Source organism: Mytilus californianus, unplaced genomic scaffold (genome assembly GCF_021869535.1).
Source record: "Mytilus californianus isolate M0D057914Y unplaced genomic scaffold, xbMytCali1.0.p SCAF_4, whole genome shotgun sequence".
Classification (NCBI taxonomy): domain Eukaryota; kingdom Metazoa; phylum Mollusca; class Bivalvia; order Mytilida; family Mytilidae; genus Mytilus; species Mytilus californianus.
This window is the reverse complement of record NW_026262690.1, coordinates 28,643,437-28,664,968: the sequence shown is the minus strand read 5'-3', so window position 1 is coordinate 28,664,968 and position 21,532 is coordinate 28,643,437. Positions and strand designations below refer to the sequence as shown.

The following is a 21,532-nucleotide window of genomic DNA, read 5'->3' as shown; positions in this document are numbered from 1 at the left end:
CTTATTTACTTCTATTACGACTGGACGAATCAGTCTGGGACAAATCAATCTGGGACGAACTGTACAGACGGCAATAGATTTGGTTGAACTTTCAATATCAATGAAAACATGTGGAGACGATGCAGTAGATAAACAACCCAAGGCAAACCAAACCATTGACACACCCAAACAGTAAGTACTGGCAAATTTCATCATATCATTCATTTTTGGACCCATGATCATGAAACTCGAGTCAAAACTCTTAAAATCTGAGAATCACTTTTATGCACAGCATTAACTCCCTCATAAGGTAGGAAAAATCACAAATGCTAAATTCTCTATAATTTACGACAAATATCAAGCTGATCTTTCTTGTCATTAAATAATTTTAAAGAAAGAAGTTGCCTGATGTCTTAACCGCTGTGAAATTACACCCTGTGGTGAAATTCCACCACTTTTTGTAAGACACTTCATGCCTAAACAATGTTCTCTATCGGTCTATAGATACAATAATGTGCATGTTGTTGACAATACCGGTTGCCAGCATTTCTGCTGGGAGGTCATTCAGCGTTCTTATGTGGATGAAAACTTACCTCCAGTCAACTATGAAGAATGATAGGTTGTCATCACTTGGACTCATGAATATTCACCCCAATTTTGAGGTGGATTCGGACAAAGCTCTTGAAATTTTTGTGCCTGCCAAGTCAGGAAAGGCAGATTTTGGACTAAGAATTTCCAAATCAATAAAATGATGTCTGAATAAGACTTCTATTTAAGTCTGAAATGCCCCCAGAATGCACCATTTTGCATCCAGTAAAAACAAAATTCTGAAGGGACAGACACCCCCCCCCCCCCCCCCCCCCCCCCCCCAAGACCCCTCCTTCTTTGTTTGAGCGTGCACATTATATGGATTCAGCTACACCTCTTGATACTTTTTTTTTAAATTTTAAAATAGCCAACTGTTTTTATAGCATTTTTCAGATTTAAATTTTGTTTTTATTATTATAAATGATAATTTCTTCAATATGTTCAGTCATTTTTGTTGCTACAGAATACTATTCTTAATTTTGCTCTTAAAACCAATCATCCTATCAATTTTTTATATTGTATTAATTGATGTTCACTGTTAATTTTGAAGAGTTCCAAGAAATGTTAGAAGACATTCCAAAAACTGAATGGGTAATGGTTTATAATCTGTCGTATATGTTTCATAAGAATCAGTACTTCTGATTGGCTGAAGGCAATCGCAAGGCATTCAAATATAAAATTGTATTTTTCAATAAAATTCAACATTCATGTTTTCCTATGCATTGTTGTAACATTGTCATGAGAAGCATGCTTCTCATGACAATGTTACAACAATGCATAGGAAAACAAAGAAAAATTTGCTATAACTCGTAATTTCCTTGGTTGTAGCATGAAACTGTAATTATAAGAATTGAATGCTTTTTTGTAATTTTATAGGGTTGTAAAAACATCAATCATGTGCACATTTTAAGTATGAAGGCCTTCCGTGCTATATACAAAATGTGCTTTGGTCAACTATTTTTTGCCCCAATAAAAAAAAAAAAAAAGAAGCATTCAATTCTTTATCATTTTAATGTGTATGTCCTAATACATTTATTTCTGTAGTTGTCCATATCTAAACAGTATGTAAAAGTCATAATTTCAATATCAGAAGAACATTTTTGGACACATGCACTAAATCAACAATTCAAACAAATTGTCTGTAAAAATATACATAACTGAAGACCATAAAGAATCATAAAGTCAAAAGCTTTTCAGATCAGACAATTATTTTTCATGCTTTTCATAATATTTCATCTACAAAAAAGTTCTAAATTTTAAAGAAAAATTATCTTTGAAAGTAGTGAAAGTGACAGTGACCCAAAAGCATCATTTTTAAACAAGGTGTGAGTAAGAAGTTATTTTTTTTGGATTGCTTAGTAAACAAAGTAAATGTTTCACCAAAGTATATATTATATCTAAAGAAGAACCATTAAATAGAATAGATGTTCAGGTTTCCAAATCTATATGGAAGTTAAATACCAGTACCTCAACTCACCTTTATTATTCCCTTATTGCATATTTGATAAACAATATTGTTAAATATCCACACAACAGTTTATTTGTTACAAATTGATATGTTTTGTTTCAAGTTCAATTATCACTCCAAAATGAATGTTAAAAACTAGCTAATTTTAAAAGCAAAAACTCAAGGTGCAAACCATATCTGTTTATTATAACCAGCCATAACCAAAGTGTAAACAAATAAAAATTTTCAACTAGAGACTGTCTTATTAGAATATATGCCCTGAACAAAAAAAAACTATATTACTTTAATTTTCCCAATTCCCCCAAATTCTGTCTGTTTATTCCTTATACAGATGTATTTTTATTCTAAATTTCATTCAGAGTTGTGTGATAATATCTGTCCATTTGTCACATTTCATCATCATAGGCTTCATGATTAATACTAACTTAATCTGTTTACTATTCCTGTACAACAAACTTCAATAACAATAATCACATGTTTCCAAGTTGGTCAGCATGTTTCATAAAATATGTAAATGAATGGATTTTTTAAAAGGTATCTGAGAACAGAAAACTTCACATTTCAATGAAAGATTGGAGGAAATGTTGTATTGACACTAAAATACCCTTCATTTATAGAAGACACTGTGGTGAAGGAAAGACACCACATCATATCTTTAGAAATATCTTATTAATGACCTTTTAGACATATTTTCAACAAATATGTTTAAAAAAATAAAAGAACTATGTGTCTGAGGACACGAACGCTCTCTCTGCTGAAGCTTTACAATATTTCAAGATGAAAAGGGGCATACCTCTATAATGTTGACATACTACCAAAATTTAAACTCTGTCTCCATGTTGTGGTTCCTAGCATTGTGTATGAGTTTTATAAAATTTGGATGAGGAAAACTAAAGTTAGAGTGTGGAAACAAAAATGGACAGAAGCACAGTTAAGGGTAACACTTTTTAAAATGCCCCTGTTGTCTACAGCAGGGGCATAAAAATCTTGTTAACACATCAAACAAAGCAAGAACGCACACATTGTAAGCTGAGCATATTTCCATTCGTTATTCAAACTACAGGAGGTAGGTGTCTGACAGACCCTAAAAGTGCTCTAACTTTACAACTCATGGCTGCCAAGCTGTTGACCAAGTATGAAGTCATTGGATCCTGTTGAGTAGTACTGGAGAAATATGTAACAAAAAATTCAGCATATTTCAAAATTCAAAGTACCGGTATCTGTATACAGGAAATAGGTGTCCTACAGATCTGAAAAGTGGTCACATGAAACAACCATCATTGTAAGACTGCTAACCATATATGAAGTCATTCTGATAAGTAATACCTGAGAAAAGTGTGACAGAAATATTTGTTGGACAAATACATGGACAGAAAAGGTGAATGCAAAAAACCCCACTCCTAGAGTGAGGGTATCATAATCATCATACCTCTAAAATAAATTGTAGAACTGCATTGTTACTGTTAAACTGGAATAGTTTCGACTTGCTGTGCATCAAACCATATGCTGCATCTGTGTTAAAAAAACAGCGTATCATGTCTTAACTGAAAGGAAAATGACTCAACTTGCCTTTTCGAAACTAAATTGAAAAGATTTGACTTCACTTACCAATTTTTGTACACATTTAAAGAACTGTAACAATTTAAATATGCTTAAATTCAGAAGTCAATGGACAATACGGTACCTGCTGGAATTTTTTTTAGAGCAAAACAATCTTAAAGGAAATAAGATGTAACAATTTTAGTACAACTACATACCAAATATTAATGACTTATTGTAACTAGTTAAAGAATTCTTAATCAAAATAATAATATCAAATCAACAATATATTTTCCATAGTCAAACTGGAATTCATGCTAACTTTAAAAACAATTTGTATTAAATTAACTTTCTATTCTACATATTAAACTTATTCATATAAATAGCCACTGATAGTTCATCCTAAATATGAAACAACAACAGGACAAACAAATATGTAATATAAAGAGAAGTAAGTTAAATAAAGTAATTAAAGCAATATAGTATTCAAGTCTTTAACATGTAAGTTTTTTCAGTATTAAAACTTCTCCCAATTCCCTCAATCTCTTTACAATAATAAAACATGCTGTGTTACAGCTATACACCTACCACCATCTACAAAATCTTTTTCTGAAGGCACAAACTCTAAAGCGCTTGTGAATTTAGCTTTGTAACCTTTGAACTGGAGTAAAGAACATGGAATTCACAATTACTTTTGTCATGTCTATTGTCTAATCAGAAATTTTCATTCTTTTATCAGAGAGAATAAAATATTTTTGAACATAATTTTTTAATGATTGTAAACTTGCTATTTTTTACATGTTACATTCAATAACCAAATCGGTCTTTCTCAATATCATAAATAGTTCAATTTGAATATTTGACAGACTGGCAGTTTGGTAGCAGTCAATTACAAAAAAGCTATATTCACAGAAGCTTAAGTATAACATGCAAGGTTTTGGGACAGACAACTATGATAGCAAAATAATCCAACGTACCTAGAATGCTGTGCAAACTAGGATCTGATGACATTAGAAAATATATGATTTACACTTTTCTTGGCTAAGATATAAGTCTATGTTAGGTATCCACAAAAGAGTTCATGCAAATTTGAAAATATGAATCTCCCAAATTTTTAATGATATGAAAATATGAAAAATATGCACCTGCATATATTTCTTATAATTGTAATTTTTAGAAGACTTATACTTTCCCAAAACAGTTCATTATTATTCTTCATAATCAGGGTGATCTTTCGTCAAAATTAAATCATGATATCACATTGTCTTGCTTTCACATGATTTCACTATTGTGACATCATGAAAAATGTGACAATGCCTGATGAGGTCACACATATAAGTAAAAGGATTTTTTGCAGATAATATAAAAAGAAGGATGCAGCCTTCATATTGTCTGAGAAATATTAGAGAACAATGTATCTCTTGTGATACGATAATTCTCATCTCTTGACTATTAAAAGTTTTAAGTTTTAGTTATAAACCTGAGGGTATTAGATTTCACTGTATGACCTTTAACAATGAATCAAAACCCATACTGCATAACAAGCTATTAAAGGTCACAACATGACAAATGTAAGACAGTTCAAGTGAGAAAACAAACGGCCTGATTTAGGTACATAACAATAAACAAATGCCTGAATATTGACCTTATTCTATGGTTTAGCATACTAAATGAATATTGACCTTATTCTATGGTTTAGCATACTAAATGAATATTGACCTTATTCTATGGTTTAGCATACTAAATGCAGGATATTGACCTTATTCTATGGTTTAGCATACTAAATGAATATTGACCTTATTCTATGGTTTAGCATACTAAATGAATATTGACCTTATTCTATGGTTTAGCATACTAAATGCAGGATATTCAAATACATTCAATGGCACCATGGTGAAATTATCTATAACACCTCACATTTTATATTAAAATTTTAACTGTCTTGAAAGGAGAAATATCATATCTCTCTTGATGCAGTGGTAGAAGATATATATACCGGTACTGTAAACCAACTTGTTTTTTTGCAAATTCTTAATTTGCGTTTAACCCTTTCTAGCCTACTTCATGGAGATTCATGTTCACAATTTTCTAATTTCTCAATGTATTTCTTTAAGGGGCAAAATTTCACACATTTGCAAAGATTTATTTTCATGTTATTTTTCTAATCGTAAAAGGGGCCTCGGTGGCAAAGTGGTCTTACAAGTTGAACTACTATATCACTAGCCTGTCAACACTGAGGTTGTGAGTTTGAATCCCACACATGGTAGGTGCGCTTGAATCCACTCATTATTTACTAGGATTGTCAGTTTTCCTACCAAAGGTCTCCAGCAACTCTGGCTTCCTCCACCAATAAAAAATGACTGCCACGAAATAGCACAATAGTGCTGAAAGTGGCATTAAACACCAATAAATCAATCAATCAATCAATGTTATCGCAAAAGTCACTAAAAATAAGTTGGTTTACAGCATATATCTTCAATTTGTATAGAATTTGATCATTTCTCAGCACATTTATCACCAATGTTTAATCGATGTGTGATCAATATGATATCAGTCAACTATTGGCTATTAAAAAGCATCACTAATTCAAAAATTGGCTGTTCAGAAGCAATCAATGTCAATTTTATTGTTTAGATCATAGTTTTACTGAGGGACTAGATTTCTTGTTTACAAGGACCATTCTCTGATTCATTCGTTTTAAAACATATCATCCAAATGAATATGCAATAATATTATTTATTGTGTATCAACATAATATTTCCAAAATAATGTAACGAAAAGTAAGCATGCAATATTCTGTGTTATTGTGCAAAATACAAAAATATGACAAAATATGTTTTAGACACTTTTACAAGCTTAACTGTACAATAAAAGGGATATTACATTAATATTGGTGAATATTATTCCTCTGAAAGCAAGGTCAGTAACCCTTATACACAAATATTCCAACTGAATATATAATTTTAATTCAGATGTGAGTTTTTCCACCCACAAAATGATATCCTACAGAAATATCCTGGTCTTCTGAAGTTAGAAATATTTGGAGGAAAGAGGCAGCTAGCTTGAAAAACTACAGGTAAGAAATTAAAAAGCAAAAATTAAAAAAAATCATTCAATTATGCAGAAATTATTTATTAAATAAATACCTTTGAATTTACTAAAATCAAGTGACGTCTCTCTAATAGTAAAATCTGCATGAAATGGAGCTATCTGCTCTCGCAAAATCAGCAAATGTTTAATCAAAAACAGCTGACCATCTGTTTTAGTCTGTGAAATAGAAAAGAAAATAATAACTCAGTGGCTACTATTTTATCAAATATGAATTACACGTCTGGCAAAGGTGCAGTTATATCCCACAATTAACCAATAACAAAATTAAATGCTAATCTTCTTCTGTGTGTAATAATAAATAACTGGAAGTTCCATGAATGATTTTTTTTTAGTGTGTGTGGGGGGGGGGGGGGGGGGGGGGGGGGGGGGGGGGGGGGGGGTATTATTCAACTGGTTCCAAAGCAATTATCATGTGGTGTAACAGCACAACAAAAGAACAAACAGTAATAATCAGCCTGCACCAAGTGTGCATGATACATCCTTATTGTGCATATTGAAATTGAAGTGCAAAAATAAAATGGGATATTCAGAAAGGTATTTAATCAAAATAAAAAAAAAAAAGGCACTGTAGTAAAACATTCATAAGGATACCCTAAGGCATATAAATATTGTGTCAAATATGACTGTTAAAAGTACGATAACTCTGGAATGACAAACCATAAATTTTTTAGAACAAAAAGTGAGTCTACATTCACCAATTTCAACAACAGTGTTAAGTTTGTAGTAATCTGATCCAAGCATTCTAATATGCATGACATATAAAAAAAATGCCTTTTATTTATCTGATCGTCAAAGTCCCATAACTGTGGAATGAAATATTGATTGTTTTTTTTAATCAAACAGTGTGTTATGTTCACCAATTCCATCAATTATGTTAAGTTATAAATATTGTGTCAAATATGACTGTTAAAAGTACCATAACTCTGGAAAGACAAACCATAAAATTTTCAGAAGGAAAAGTGAGTCTACAATCACCAATTTCAACAGTTAAGTTAAGTTTGTAGTAATTTGATCCAAGTTTACTAATATGTATGACATTTAAAAAAAATGGCTTTCATTTATCTGGCCATCAATGTCCCATAACTCTGGCATGAAATATTGATTTTTTTTTAAATCAAACGATGAGTCATGTTCATCAATTCCATCAATTATCTTTAGTTTCCAGTAAATTAATCCAAGCAAACTCAAGTTATGGTACAACATGTGAAAAATGTACTTAAATCTGACATTTAAAGTTCTGTAACTCTGGAACGACAAACCAGAAAATCTAAAAAATCGAAAGAGAGCTTCCTTTTATCAATTCAAACAATAATGTAAAGTTTTGAGGACATCAATCCAGGAATATTAGATTTAGTGTTAAAAATTACCTTAATTCTAACAGTTAAAGTCACATTTCTTTGAAACTACAAAGCCATAAATTTTCAAATCGAAAGGGAGCTTTTTCCGTCAATCCTAATGTTGTGTTAAAATTACATGGGAATTGGTTAAAGCAAATTTGAATTATCTTACAAAGTGTGAACGAATGGACGAACAATGATATACAATAATACGTCCCTTCTTTTACAGGCCAATAAAAATCAATGGAAATGGCTTGACTCATCAGATCAGCAGGATGCAAAAAAAAATAGAAAAGTTAACTTAATGACAAAAGACACAAAGTACTGATCTAAGAATACTCATAATTACTGAAAGCTATTTCAAAGCCAATAATAACTAATGAATCAAATTCTCCCATACTAAAGTATCAATTAGTACACCATTACCTTTCTTTTAATTATTCCTTCCTTGGCAATCTTCAGTGATGCTATACAAGACTGTAGTGCCTCTTGTGATAGACCTTGGAATGTTGTTCTCTGTAATTATAATTATTAAAAATAAACTGCTTCGCTGAGCGCAGCTGGATACGCCCGCAGAGGTCCAACCCTGAACAGTTGGGGCAAAAATGGACACAATATTCAAGCTTGATACAGGTCTGAATTTGGATTGAAATTAAATATTTGATATATTATAGGTTTCTGAATAAATGTAGTCAAAGAACTTGAAATTGGTTATATGAAAGATTTCTTGCTGTTGTGCAATACACTGTGCTGTTGCGCAATACTTAGTAAATCTGTTGTCAGACTATAAACAAATAAAATCTTATAACTCGGAAACGTAAAATCGAAAATTTATAGAAATCAAAAGGAAGCTTACAAAAATAGATATAAACAATTTACCAAAGTTTCATAAAACATGCTGAAAGCATTTTTGAGTTATTGTACGAAAACTGGAAAATCCCCATTTTGTAATGAATAAAACCCCATAAATCGGAAACGTATAGTGTGAAATTTATAAAAATCAAAAGGGAGCTCATGTCAATAGAAATAAACAATTCACCTAAGTTTTTTGCAAATTGGTGAAATTGTTTTTGAGTAATTGTCTGAAAACTGGAAAATCCCCCCTTTTTTAATGAATAAAACCCCAAAACTCTGAAACGGTAAATTCGAAATTTATAAAAAACGAATTGGAGCTCACGTCAATAGATATGAACAATTCACAAAAGTTTCATGTAAATTGGTGAAATTTTTTTTGAGTTATTGTCCGAAAACTGTAAAATCCCCCCTTTTTTAATGAATAAAACCCCAAAACTTGGAAACGGTAAATCCGAAATTTATAAAAAACGAAAGGGAGCTCACGTCAATAGATATGAACAATTCACTAATGTTTCATGCATATTGGTTAAACGGACGGACGGACAACGGTATACCATAATACGTCCCGTAAACGGGCGAATAAAAAAAGGTATGTGGGGTAAATATTTTTTTTTAATATCAGTAATATTTCAGAAAATAAAAAGAGATAAATGTATTATTTTTTCAATTTTCAGTTAAAGTTCAACGAGCCAAAGTTTTTTTCAAAATTTTATCAAATTGTGTGACATAACCCATTTACTGTAACTTGACCTTAATTGAAAGAACAGAAACCTTCTTTTCTTGCAGAACACAGATACCATATAGATAAAAATATTATTGATTGTGTTATCTGTTAAGATATTTTAAAACAAAATAAATGTGGATTGTGGACACATGTGGACACAGATGATGCCCCACTTGCATATCATATAGTTATAAAGGGACATAACTGAAGAACGGTACAAGTGACACTACCCAAATTTGAACTTGATCTGAGTTTTGTGGTAATAAGCATTGTGTGTAAGTCTCATAACATTTGATTGAGGCTAACTCATGTAGAGAACAGAAACTAAAAATTCAGCAATTTTTCTGTTTGTAAACACGCATAACTCTAGAACGGTTGTGAATAAGTTTTATAACATTTGGTTGAGACAAACTAAAGTTAGAGAACGGAAACGAAAAATTCAACAATTTTTATGTTTATAAAGGGACATAACCAGGGCTTCCAAAACGGTCATATATTCCGGACTTGACCGAAACTTTCATAAAAAGACCGGCTGCTCTCAGCCTCAAACGGTCAAATAGAATTGGCGTGCCACATTTTGTTATTCAAGGCATTTTCATGAAACGGTCATTTCAATTGTTACCAACTATCGATCGATAAAAATTTCCGTTTGGGGCTTTGGGCGTGTCCGTTTGGGCATTTTAGTTTATAATTGTGGCAATCTATTTCACAAAGATATTTCGGTCATAATTGGTTTTAATAAAACAGAAGCAGCATATTTCAGATACTTTGAAGTGTCTCAGTTAGTCTTATCCTCTGGGTACATAAATGTACGGCTTGGTCTTTAGCTTGTATACATCAATAAAAAGTAGAAAAAACACGTTTTCTTTTATTTAAATAACAACAAGCTGTCAAACAATTATCCCTTCAATAAGTTATATTGAAGCCATAAAATCATTCACTGATTACAGGTTTGTTACCTTTGATGAGGTGTCCTTAGCTTGTCTTTATCAATAGAATTAATGATGCATAACAATGTACATAAAGGTAATCAGGTAAACGAGGTCAAACATGTAAGCGTGTATGGAACAACATCCTATTTAATTACGCTTTATAGATATTATTTTAAATGAGCATTCAGTTTAAAAAAGTATCCTGATATTTAAAAGTTATTCTTCAAATAAGGATATTTATAAATGAATAAGTATGATATATATTATTTTATTTAACACTGTACATCGTGTTAAATACTGGGGTACTCTCAAGGGGAAAATTTACTAAAATATATAGGAAAAACACCGAGAATAGCTTCGCTTGGGTATACCAACCTGAGTTGTCCAATAAATAAGGGGGGCGTTCTCTATTCTTGTTTTCATATTAAAAACTGTTTTTTATAATTAAAATCATAAAGAATAATATCCAATCATGACAATCTCCGACTGTTATAAAGACTTTGTCTCAAATTGAACTTAGTAGGTGTAGATGTTAAAGACTTTGACCCTGTTCCTGCTATCCGCAAATGGCAATCCGTTCGTAACCGCCATGTTTATCAGAACAATGCATTTAGCAAGCTCATGAATGTAAAATCTTAAATTAGACTAAATGAACTCTAATCTTGTGCTGTGATCTGTGCTTCTTTTCAATGCGCTCATTGTAATATTTATTGCGTGTGTTTGTCAACATTGTGCTCTTCTGATATTTTATTGTTGTTATATGCTTACATAAAATATCATGTTGTTATTCATTAAATTATTTATCAACTGAGTATGTTTTTATTTATTCCTTATTTTCTAAATCAGGTTGGGAAATTGTACAAAGAAAAATGTTATCACTGTTCAGTAGATTTTACACGGTTGAAAACAATATCCTTCATTGGGCCTCCTCAATGTTATCTATAAATACCGCATCAGTTGTAAAAGTCACGTGGTCAGGTAATCAATACACAAAAAGAAAGTATCACGTGTATTGATGATCAAGTTGTACTGCAATTAAAGCCAACATCAACAGTTTCAAATAAGATGGCCTTAATTTACAAAGTGTTAAGTACTCACAGAGAGAAGATAGATTATATAAACAGAAACAAAAACATGAGAACAGTCAGGTACTGAAGCTGATTGATGCAATGATGGTTACTGTATTACGATACACAGAATGACTCAATACCGAGGATAATATTTTATTTATTTTTAGAATGAAGAAAACAAAACAGTTATAAATAATTTTATTGCATATAACACTACTAATTATTTAGACACATATATCAATTTATGCATCCTCTCAGTTACATTTAAGTATCCAGCTGATCATTGACCGTCAAAAATATTTCTTTGAAAAATGTCCGGCTGTCGTCAGGAAATTTTGGAAGCCCTGTACATAACTCAAGAATGGTAAAAGTGTCTCCACTAAATTTCATACTTAATCTGTATTATGTAGTAATAAGCATTGTGTATAAGTTTCATAACATTTGGTTGAGGCAAACTAAAGTTAGAAAACGGAAACAAAAAATTTGTACTTAATCTTAGTTTTGTGGTAATGAATATTGTGTATAGGTTTCATAATATTTGGTTGGGGCAAACTTAAGTTACAGAATGGAAACTAAAAATTTTGCAATCTTTTGATTTATAAAGGGGCATAACTCAATAATGGTTAAAGTGACACTACCCAAATTCAACTTGATCTGTGCTTTATCAGTGGAAGTCAAAATTAAACATTGCATTGTATAAAGCATTGATTGTAGTTGATTCAACTATAATCATGGACAAAGGAAGATAACTCCAATTTAAAAAATTACTTGATATTTATAAGAAAATTAAAAATTTGCAATTTTCCATTTATAAAGGGGCATAACTCTAGAATGGTTAAAGTGACACCACCAAAATTCAAACTTGATCTGTGTTTTGTGGTAATAAGCATGTGTATATGTTTCATAACATTTGGTTGAGGCAAACTCAAGTTAAAGAACAGAAACAAATTTTGGGACGTACGTACGTACGTACAGACGGACAAGGGTAAAACTTAATGCCCCCACCGCTACGGCGGGGGCATAAAAATGTCAACAATTCATCAACATGTAACAAATTTACAATCATTTATCATTTCAAGGAGTTATAAAGTTTACAACAGTCATTACAATGATATATTCTTACATCAATACATCTGTAAAGTTTGGAAAGAGTGACAAGTGTTCTACGGACTGTAGGGTACCACATCCCATGGAGGTCAGCTGGTGACATAGGCATAGTCATTGGTGTGGTCCTTCCGGAATCTGCAGAAAGTATCATGTATTTGTACATATGCATATTTTAATTATATTGATGGCCACATTTTCCTACATCTTTGATTTGCAATCTGAATGTTCTAAGCTGTAGTTAATTTAGATAAGTGATACAACTGAATACAAGGGGTAGATACAAAAATACAAAAAATCTACTCAAAATTTTGTTCAGCAAATTCTATGACACTCTAAAGGTCACAAACATCAAAGAAATAATCAGTTCTGAAGGCTGTAAGAATTCAATTTATCAAATAATAAAATGTTAACACAGAGATGTGTCTAGACTGTATGACCTTATAACAAACTTTAACAATTGTTCACACTGCTAACACTGGAAATAATACACATGCGCTGACGGAAAGACATATAAACTGTCCATAATCATATTCAAATTCCCATAAGAACTGTCTCAGAAATCACTACCATTCTTTGGAGAAAGGGAGATAACTCTACTGTTCTCAATCACACTCTTCCTCGTATTTGCGCAGTGATTGGTCATCATTATACATGTAGTTATTGCAGGGAATGTTTGGTCCATCAAAGGGTGGACTTAAAATAATTGAAGCCTTATGAAAATCCCTATAAATTGTTGACACTGATATATGTCTTACCTGTGTGTAATTTTGATAGTATAATGCAAATGTTGAAATTCAAAAGACTACACTTTAAAACAAATAAACTTGGCAAAAGTTTTGTCAGTGGACCATGACTTTTAATCCAGTGGCAATTATTTCATGCATATTCAGGACAATCAAGTTATTGAATAAATATATATAATAAATAAAGTGTCTTTTACATATTTAAATCTTATAATGTGTAATATTATTAGGGTTTCCAAAAATCTTAAATTGTCTATTTTTATTAGAATTTGCAATAGCTAACAATATTTTTTTACTTCAATGTTTCCACAAAAGAAATGATAAAAAAAAGCAAACCTGATGAAATGTCAATTTCTTTGAAGGAGCTTTCTTGGGCTTGACCATTCGTGGTGATGTCAGCCACCTCCTGACTAGTAGCAGATACTGTTGACCCTGACCTTGAATGGCCTGTTGTACTTGATGCATTTGATCCTGACCTATGATGACCTTTCTTACTTTCATTTTTGATGCTTTCAGCAATACTCTAAAATTAAAAACACAAAATTATCAAAATACCACAAAGTGATATGCAGTCGTAAAAGATATATGATGCTGGCTAAAGTCAGTTCATTTAACACTTATTTATTCTATAAAGCGCATGGACATAACAACATTTATAGTCTTGACAATATCTTTTTCTAAAGATTTAAATGATTCCATGTATATTTTGAATGTCATAAATTACAAAAAATGCCAAAAATGCAATCATTTTAGGTGTATTTTTTTTTTTAGATTTATTTAACTCATAGATATTTAATGTTTATTACAATGTGTTGCCAAGTAACAGACACTGCATACAACCTCCAACAGTTCCAGTTTTTCTGGGTAAGCCAGATCACCTTGTGCTGGTTTATAACTGAGAATGTCTTACCTCCATCATTTCCAGTTTTTCTGGGTAAGCCAGATCACCTTGTGCTGGTGTATAACTGAGTATGTCAGACTTTATATAGATATAGGTACGATAAACAAATCTTTCCTGGATATCCATCAACATCTGCCTGCAAACTGTTTCAAATGCCTTCAGTTCCTGTGCTGTAAAAACCAAGCAAAATATATTTACCATTAGAGCCAATTTTTGAGGTATAAGTAAAAAAAGGTTAAAGCATTTTTTTAAGCATCAAACAATTACATTAACAGAATATAGAATAATAATTTGTTCTCAGCTCAAATTTTTCAAAATAAGCTCAACTTTTAACCCCATCACATTCTGTTTGTATTTGGCCTAAGTCCGGAGCCTGTTACTCAAAGGTTGTTGTCGGTTACAGTTCTTAGTTTTTTGTTTTATTATAAATCAGGCTGTTGGTTTTCTCATTTGAATTTTGTCAAGTTGGGGCCTTCCATTGCTAACTATACTATATGAGCTTTTTGTCTTTGGTGGATAGTTGTTTCATTGGCAACCATATAACATCTCCTTATTTCGTATCAAGAACTTTGCTGATACAATATGATCTAGGAAGATATTATTGAGAGTTTGATTCAAATGTTTGGGGGAATTTGGCTATTCATGCCACTTTAAGACTAAAGCATGATACTAAAGATTTATTATTATTATTTGTAGGATACCAATTTTTGTGGATTTCGTGGGTAAACATGAAACCTGAATTTATATGTTCAACAAAGTACAAATTTTCCATAGACTTGTACACAGACCTTGGCAAAACCATAAAATCAAATATCCACAAAAATACAATTTTTCCTCAATCCACAAAAATAAATAAATCCAGAGTAACGATGTTTTCCTTTTCTGCAAACATAGCAAATGCAGGTTTAATTGTTCAATCTTAAAAAAATGTAAATGTTAAGTCATGAAGCAAATTTTGAGGGAACATTTTTAATTACTTCTATTTTATTAGTGTTTAGGTATATATATAATTTTTCATAGATCCAAATGTCTCTAGAGTTTTAAAACATTAAGCATTTCTATCCATTTGCTAGAGGAGTTTTGGTTTATCATTTGGAAATCCAAGAATTTACAAGTCTGAAAATAAAAGATATTACTTACAATTATTGAGCACATGTTCTTCTAACATCTCAATTTTAAGAATACTACACAGCTCTGATAGTGTTTCTAAATGATTGATGTGTATTATCAGTGGTCGGAGTGTATCATACAAGTGACTGCATAGCCTTTCTAACATGTCACTGAAATGGAAAACGCATATACTCAATTGTTCAGCCAAAAATATTAACAAAGTCCTATCTTTGTGTGCCACATTTTTAGTAAATAAATGAGAAGATATGAATAGGCACCAAAGTGGCCCTGAGATTTCTATGATTTTCAGAATAAAATATTGAATGTATGAACTTAGACACAACAAAGACATTTTTCTTTTGATCATTTCCTTTTCACAGATTACATATTTTAAAAATAATAAAATTACACAAAATAGTGATAATTTGACTCTGACACATATACTAAAAACAATATACTGTACAAAGATATTCTTGTTGATTATTCATGTTTTATCTGTTTTCCTCCTCATTACATCTGTGACATCTGCCACTGCTAGACTTTTGTATTAAAACACAAAGCACATCATATATACATTGGTTGAAATAAAAGTGTACACTCTTTTTCAATCAAGTGGTATCTCAAATTTGAGTCAAATAGCACTTTTGTGAGAATTATTTTGCCAAAATGGCTGATATTTTCCCACTGTTGTCCTCAAGGGTAAGCAACTTATTGTCTAAACATTTCCTTAAGAAAAAAATGATTTGTTTTTGTAGTGTCTAAACTTTTCTAAGTACAAAACAAAACCATGACAAAACAGTGCCCTCTGAAGTCAGCATTACATGAAGAAGAAAAAATAACAGGGCAAAACTACTTACTCTAACAATGAAGTTGGTTTAGAAAAAAAATTAAAATATAACTGATATTCATCTTCACACACATGAACCATAAAAGCACACCCACTTCTCATCTGAAATGAAAAAAAAAGACTGATGTGTTGTCTTCATCACACTGTATCAATTAATCCCAAAATTAACAGAATTCATTGTAAATGTAATACTTAACTAGAGATTACAGATTATTAGTCAGAATTTTAATAAGAACTTTAATCATCATTATTATCATATTAAATTATTTCTCCATTTTGGGGTTATAATTAATCCGTTGTTCAAAAACCTTATTTTGGAGTAAATGCACTGTAATATTGTCAATTAACTTCTAAGTATTAGCATAATTTGTATGTTTGCTTTATTTCTTTGTAATTTTTTACATGGTCTAGTTCTGGTTAATTTTTCTGAAAAAAAAAAATCCATCAAATTTGTAGTGCTATATTTTTATACGGAATAACAGTTCTAAAGTTGAAGAGTTGCTGCCCATCAAAATTGCGATTTGACAGTGGCAAATGCAATTTTACTGGCAATGCATATCAGAGTCAGTAAAATGGATATTTCTGACAGTCAAATCCCAATTGATATCGGCAACTCTTCAACTAATGCACTGCAAATAGAAATTGTACATCAATGCTTGTAAAAATTGTAAAAAATTTAAGATAAATAAAATTTTATGAAACTTTATGAATGATTTTGGAGAATAAACATCATGGCAAATCATGACATCATAATAATCAAAACTTTTAAACTGAAGGTTATTTCATTACTTGTACGATTTTGATTTGGATAAATCTCATAGACAATGTTTTGGAGGAATAATATGCTTTATATTCGATTATATTTTATTAACAGATCATTTTTGAATTCAAAATGGCAGCCAAGATATGTTAATTGTGGATTTGAAGGTACATTTTAGCCAATTAAAAAAGTTGTTACATAGAAACTGACTTAGAATACAAAATAACTGTTGAATTACTGTGTAATGTGAATATAATATTTTATGCATATAGATATACCAAAAAAACACTTAGGGCTAATCCTGAAAAAATTATCAATTATATACATAATTTACATGTTATGAGGGCAGTATTTAAATCTCAATAAAACAGATGGTGGGTGACAGATCAAAGTGTCTCTTCCCTCTCATTCTTCTGGAATTATCCTATTGATGGCTTCATTGTAATCAAACCTATAGCCAGGGGTTTCAGGGGGTTTACATTAGTCTCTGACAAAGCTTTCAAATTTCCAATAGTATGTAATAAAAAAAATGTTTGCATGACATAGACTTACAAATAATACTAACCAGAGTGCAGTGATCACGAACATGTTTTGAAGCTAAATCTGTTATTGTTGTTGATATGCTTGGCCCTAATAATAATTCTCGTTGATTAAAATAGCATTGGTGACAATCAGATAAAATCTGAAGATACCTGAAAAGAAAAATATTATAGGTTGAAAGCTTCCAATAATAAAAGAAAAAAGCCAATTTATTAGTTATTCATTTAACCAGAGGCTCCACACACTTGTATCACTCAGATACAGAATACCCTTGACCACTATGTTTTGGTAAAACGAATTTGACCCATGAAAATGACTGAGCAACTAATAAAATGCTCAATTTTTTTCCCCCTGTTAAATTTGTACTCATTTTGCTTTAAAATATTTTTAAGGAATTAACTTTCTTTAATTGGAAAATTGCATTTGATAAGTGTCAGCCAATCTCAAAACTCCTTAAAGATATTCCAGTCAAGAAGGTTTACCAGACAATGTTTGCTAATTTTCACAAAACAATTATTACCATATAATTCTTGTGCAATAGCTAAAATACTTCTTTATTTCCCCATCAAAATCAACATAAAGTAGCATAGTAATTTTACCCAAAAAAATTTTTTTTGTTAGTTTTCTTCTAATTGATTTGGAAAATTTCTATTTATAGTGTAGTTAAGTGTAGGTTGCAACAATGTTACAAAAATAACTATGCATTAAATGTTAACCTGTATTTAATCATTATCCAAAATTTCTACACAAAAAATAAATAAGCTTTTATTCTTCAAATCACTTTTTTAAGGGCAGAGTAATATATTTTTGAAATGGTACAATTAAAACAATAATTTTCACATGAAATAGATCAATACTATAAATTCACAAATTATTGTTATGTTTTTATTATTGCAACAGGGTTATAATCGCAATAATTTAAACTCGCATTGTGAAATTTTTTATATGAATTAAAAAGGATTTTTCTCAATATCGCAAAAATTAAAATCACATTTTAGTCTAAAATGACAAAATCGCAATAATAAATGCATGCAATAATTTCTGAATTTACAGTACATTTTGTAAAAGTTTCTTCAAAATTTGTATTGACTCGATTTTCCACTCAATTAGCTTGCTCTCTTAAGATTTTCAGTAGATATTTAAGTAAACAAGAATGGGTGCATAGATATACATTGCCTACACAGTAATCTATTGATAGCTAAAAACATGTTTATTTGACAGCCTCTTTAAGTTAAGTTCTAGTACTTACTCAGGACTTTTATCTATACGGATTTCTAACTGCTCCATTAATGCCTTGACTCTTGTAGAATTGGCTCTAAATTTTCCATAAAACAGAGTAAAAGCATTATCACCAATACTTGGAGATTCCTGAAATTACATTTGTACAATACATGATAATTTGTTATGGTCTGTGATCAATAAAAACTGTTTAAAGCAATACACTGGTAACAATACCAGGGTTTTATATGTTAAATTTTCTTTTTATCTATGTTTAATTGATTACATGCCATCTGAACTAATTATCATTGAAGATTTGGGTGAAAATAACAAGATGGGTACCTTTTAAGTTCGCTTGTAATTTTCAAGAATAACTAAGATGAAAGTTTGAACTTAAGACCGCATTAATCTATAAACATAAGTTATAGACAGCCATCAAATATGTGCTCAATTAAGCATAGTAGGTTTCTATTGGATTTTCGGATTAAATACCGGTAGTAGTTTTTAGTTCTTTCATTTATTGTGCACCAAGAGTACTTGTACAATTGTACTGCTACAATCATAATTTCTGTTTGGATGGAAATCTTGTATAGAAGATATTATGGGATATGACCATTGACATCATGTTTTAATGTGTTGCGAAATAGTAAGATATAAGCGTAATCATAATTAGTTATTATTATATGTTGACATACTTATATTTTTTCTAACAATGTAGTACATACTAGTAATTAATTTCATACAAAATGCAGCACCTCAATTGTTTTCTTGATGCTTATAGAAATCTTATAAAATATGCTTTTAAATCAATATATATTAACTGTAATTATCTTTCCAATTTACCTTAGTTGGCTGGACTTGCTGTGTAGCATTCTGTAAAATCTGGACTACATGAGTTTTTATCAAATTAAGGGCTTTAGATAAACACTGTCTAAATCTGGTTAGAAATACAGGTGATTCTTTATATCGAGGCTGAAAATATAATCCAAGAAGGCTTTTATTTTAATGAATTAATTATAATGAAAGTGAAAAATGTCACTGAAACAACCATATAAGTACCTGGGCTGAATTTTTTAATCCTTGCCTTTTAATACACATTATTGTGAAACATTATTCATAAATAAAAGTATTAAAATGAGCTAAAATGAATTATTGTGAAACATTATTCATAAATAAAAGTATTAAAATGAGCTAAAATGAATTAAGTAAATCATTCAAATTATACCTTAATTTTTTAACCAAACTTTTAGCTCTTTCTTTTTAATACTTCTATCATTTAATTGTACTATATTAATGGTCGAACAGATGTGTATTGGTGTCTACATCAATGGATAGACAGATATGTATTGGTGAGTACATCAATGGATGGACAGATGTGTATTGGTGTCTACATCAACGGATGGACAGATGTGTATTGGTGAGTACATCAATGGATGGACAGATTTGTATTGGTGAGTACATCAATGGATGGACAGATGTGTATTGGTGTCTACATCAATGGATGGACAGATGTGTATTGGTGTCTACATCAATGGATGAACAGATTTGTATTGGTGAGTACATCAATGGATGGACAGATGTGTATTGGTGTCTACATCAATGGATGAACAGATTTGTATTGGTGAGTACATCAATGGATTGACAGATGTGTATTGGTGTCTACATCAATGGATGGACAGATGTGTATTGGTGTCTACATCAATGGATGGACAGTTGTGTATTGGTCATCAAGTAATCATTTTAAAGAAGGAGCAAGTCAGTTTTATGTGGTTAGGGTGATTAAGAATTTTGACATTTGACAAAAGCTTGATTTAGATTTTACAATATCAAAGACAAAGGTTTATGTTCTTATTCCTATGCATTTGACAATGATCAACAAATTCCAGGTTTACTTGGCAAAGAATCCAGCTCTGATCACAAAGAGAACAACAGAGTACAATTTCTCTTTCTAATGAAAATTTTTTACAATACAAACATACATTATTATTTAGATAAAGTATACACTCATCAAGCCGTGATAACATTGGCACAAAGGATTCATTGGTGACTGTTAAGGATGGCAAACCAAGTTTCTGTAAAAGAAAAGGTCAGAAATTATATAATAATCTATGGCTTTGTACAATGTTACAGTGTTAGAGATATTAGAAGTCCCCTTGCTGTTTAATATTTTAGACATTTTCATAATATTCAATATATTCTATCATCAGTCTGTCTCTTTACTTTGTTAATGAATTACACAAAAAAAGTTTATTTCTGAAAAAATTGTAAATAGATAAAATTTCAATCTGGTCTTTTCACATAATTACAACAATGAAATGAGGCAGTTTTCTAGGCTTCCTATTTTCCTGTCATTTGCATTAAATATGTTAAAGGTTAGAAAACTAAATATAGTTTTCCTGTCATTTGAATTAAATTTGTTAATGGTTAAGAAAACTAACTACAGTTCTCCTGTCATGTAGAAAACTAACTACAGTTCTCCTGTCATGTAGAAAACTAACTACAGTTGTCCTGTCATTTATATTGTCCTGTCATTTGCATTAAATATGTTAAAGGTTTAAACTAACAAAAGCTGTCATGTCATTTAAAAAACCTTCTACAGATCTCCCGTCATATGCAATAGAGGTTAAGAATATTAACTTCTGTTCTGTCATTTATTGAAGGGTTAGAAAACTTACTGCATTTCTTCTGTTATATAATGCAGCC

General features: G+C 30.8%; 1 protein-coding gene across 1 annotated transcript in view; it reads right to left on the bottom strand.

The window, feature by feature from the left end:
* Positions 1–21,532, bottom strand: part of LOC127737873 (conserved oligomeric Golgi complex subunit 3-like) — a 36,691-nt gene that overhangs the window by 6,340 nt on the left and 8,819 nt on the right. Inside the window, exons 6-17 of the mRNA XM_052248821.1 lie at positions 20,809–20,901; positions 19,673–19,801; positions 18,861–18,979; positions 17,637–17,763; positions 16,322–16,413; positions 15,495–15,634; positions 14,364–14,524; positions 13,790–13,976; positions 12,727–12,845; positions 8,449–8,538; positions 6,721–6,841; positions 3,465–3,547 (exon numbers count right to left, since the gene is read on the bottom strand). Coding sequence (XP_052104781.1) covers positions 3,465–3,547; positions 6,721–6,841; positions 8,449–8,538; positions 12,727–12,845; positions 13,790–13,976; positions 14,364–14,524; positions 15,495–15,634; positions 16,322–16,413; positions 17,637–17,763; positions 18,861–18,979; positions 19,673–19,801; positions 20,809–20,901 — 1,461 coding nt within the window. The remainder of the gene's footprint in view (positions 1–3,464; positions 3,548–6,720; positions 6,842–8,448; positions 8,539–12,726; positions 12,846–13,789; positions 13,977–14,363; positions 14,525–15,494; positions 15,635–16,321; positions 16,414–17,636; positions 17,764–18,860; positions 18,980–19,672; positions 19,802–20,808; positions 20,902–21,532) is intronic.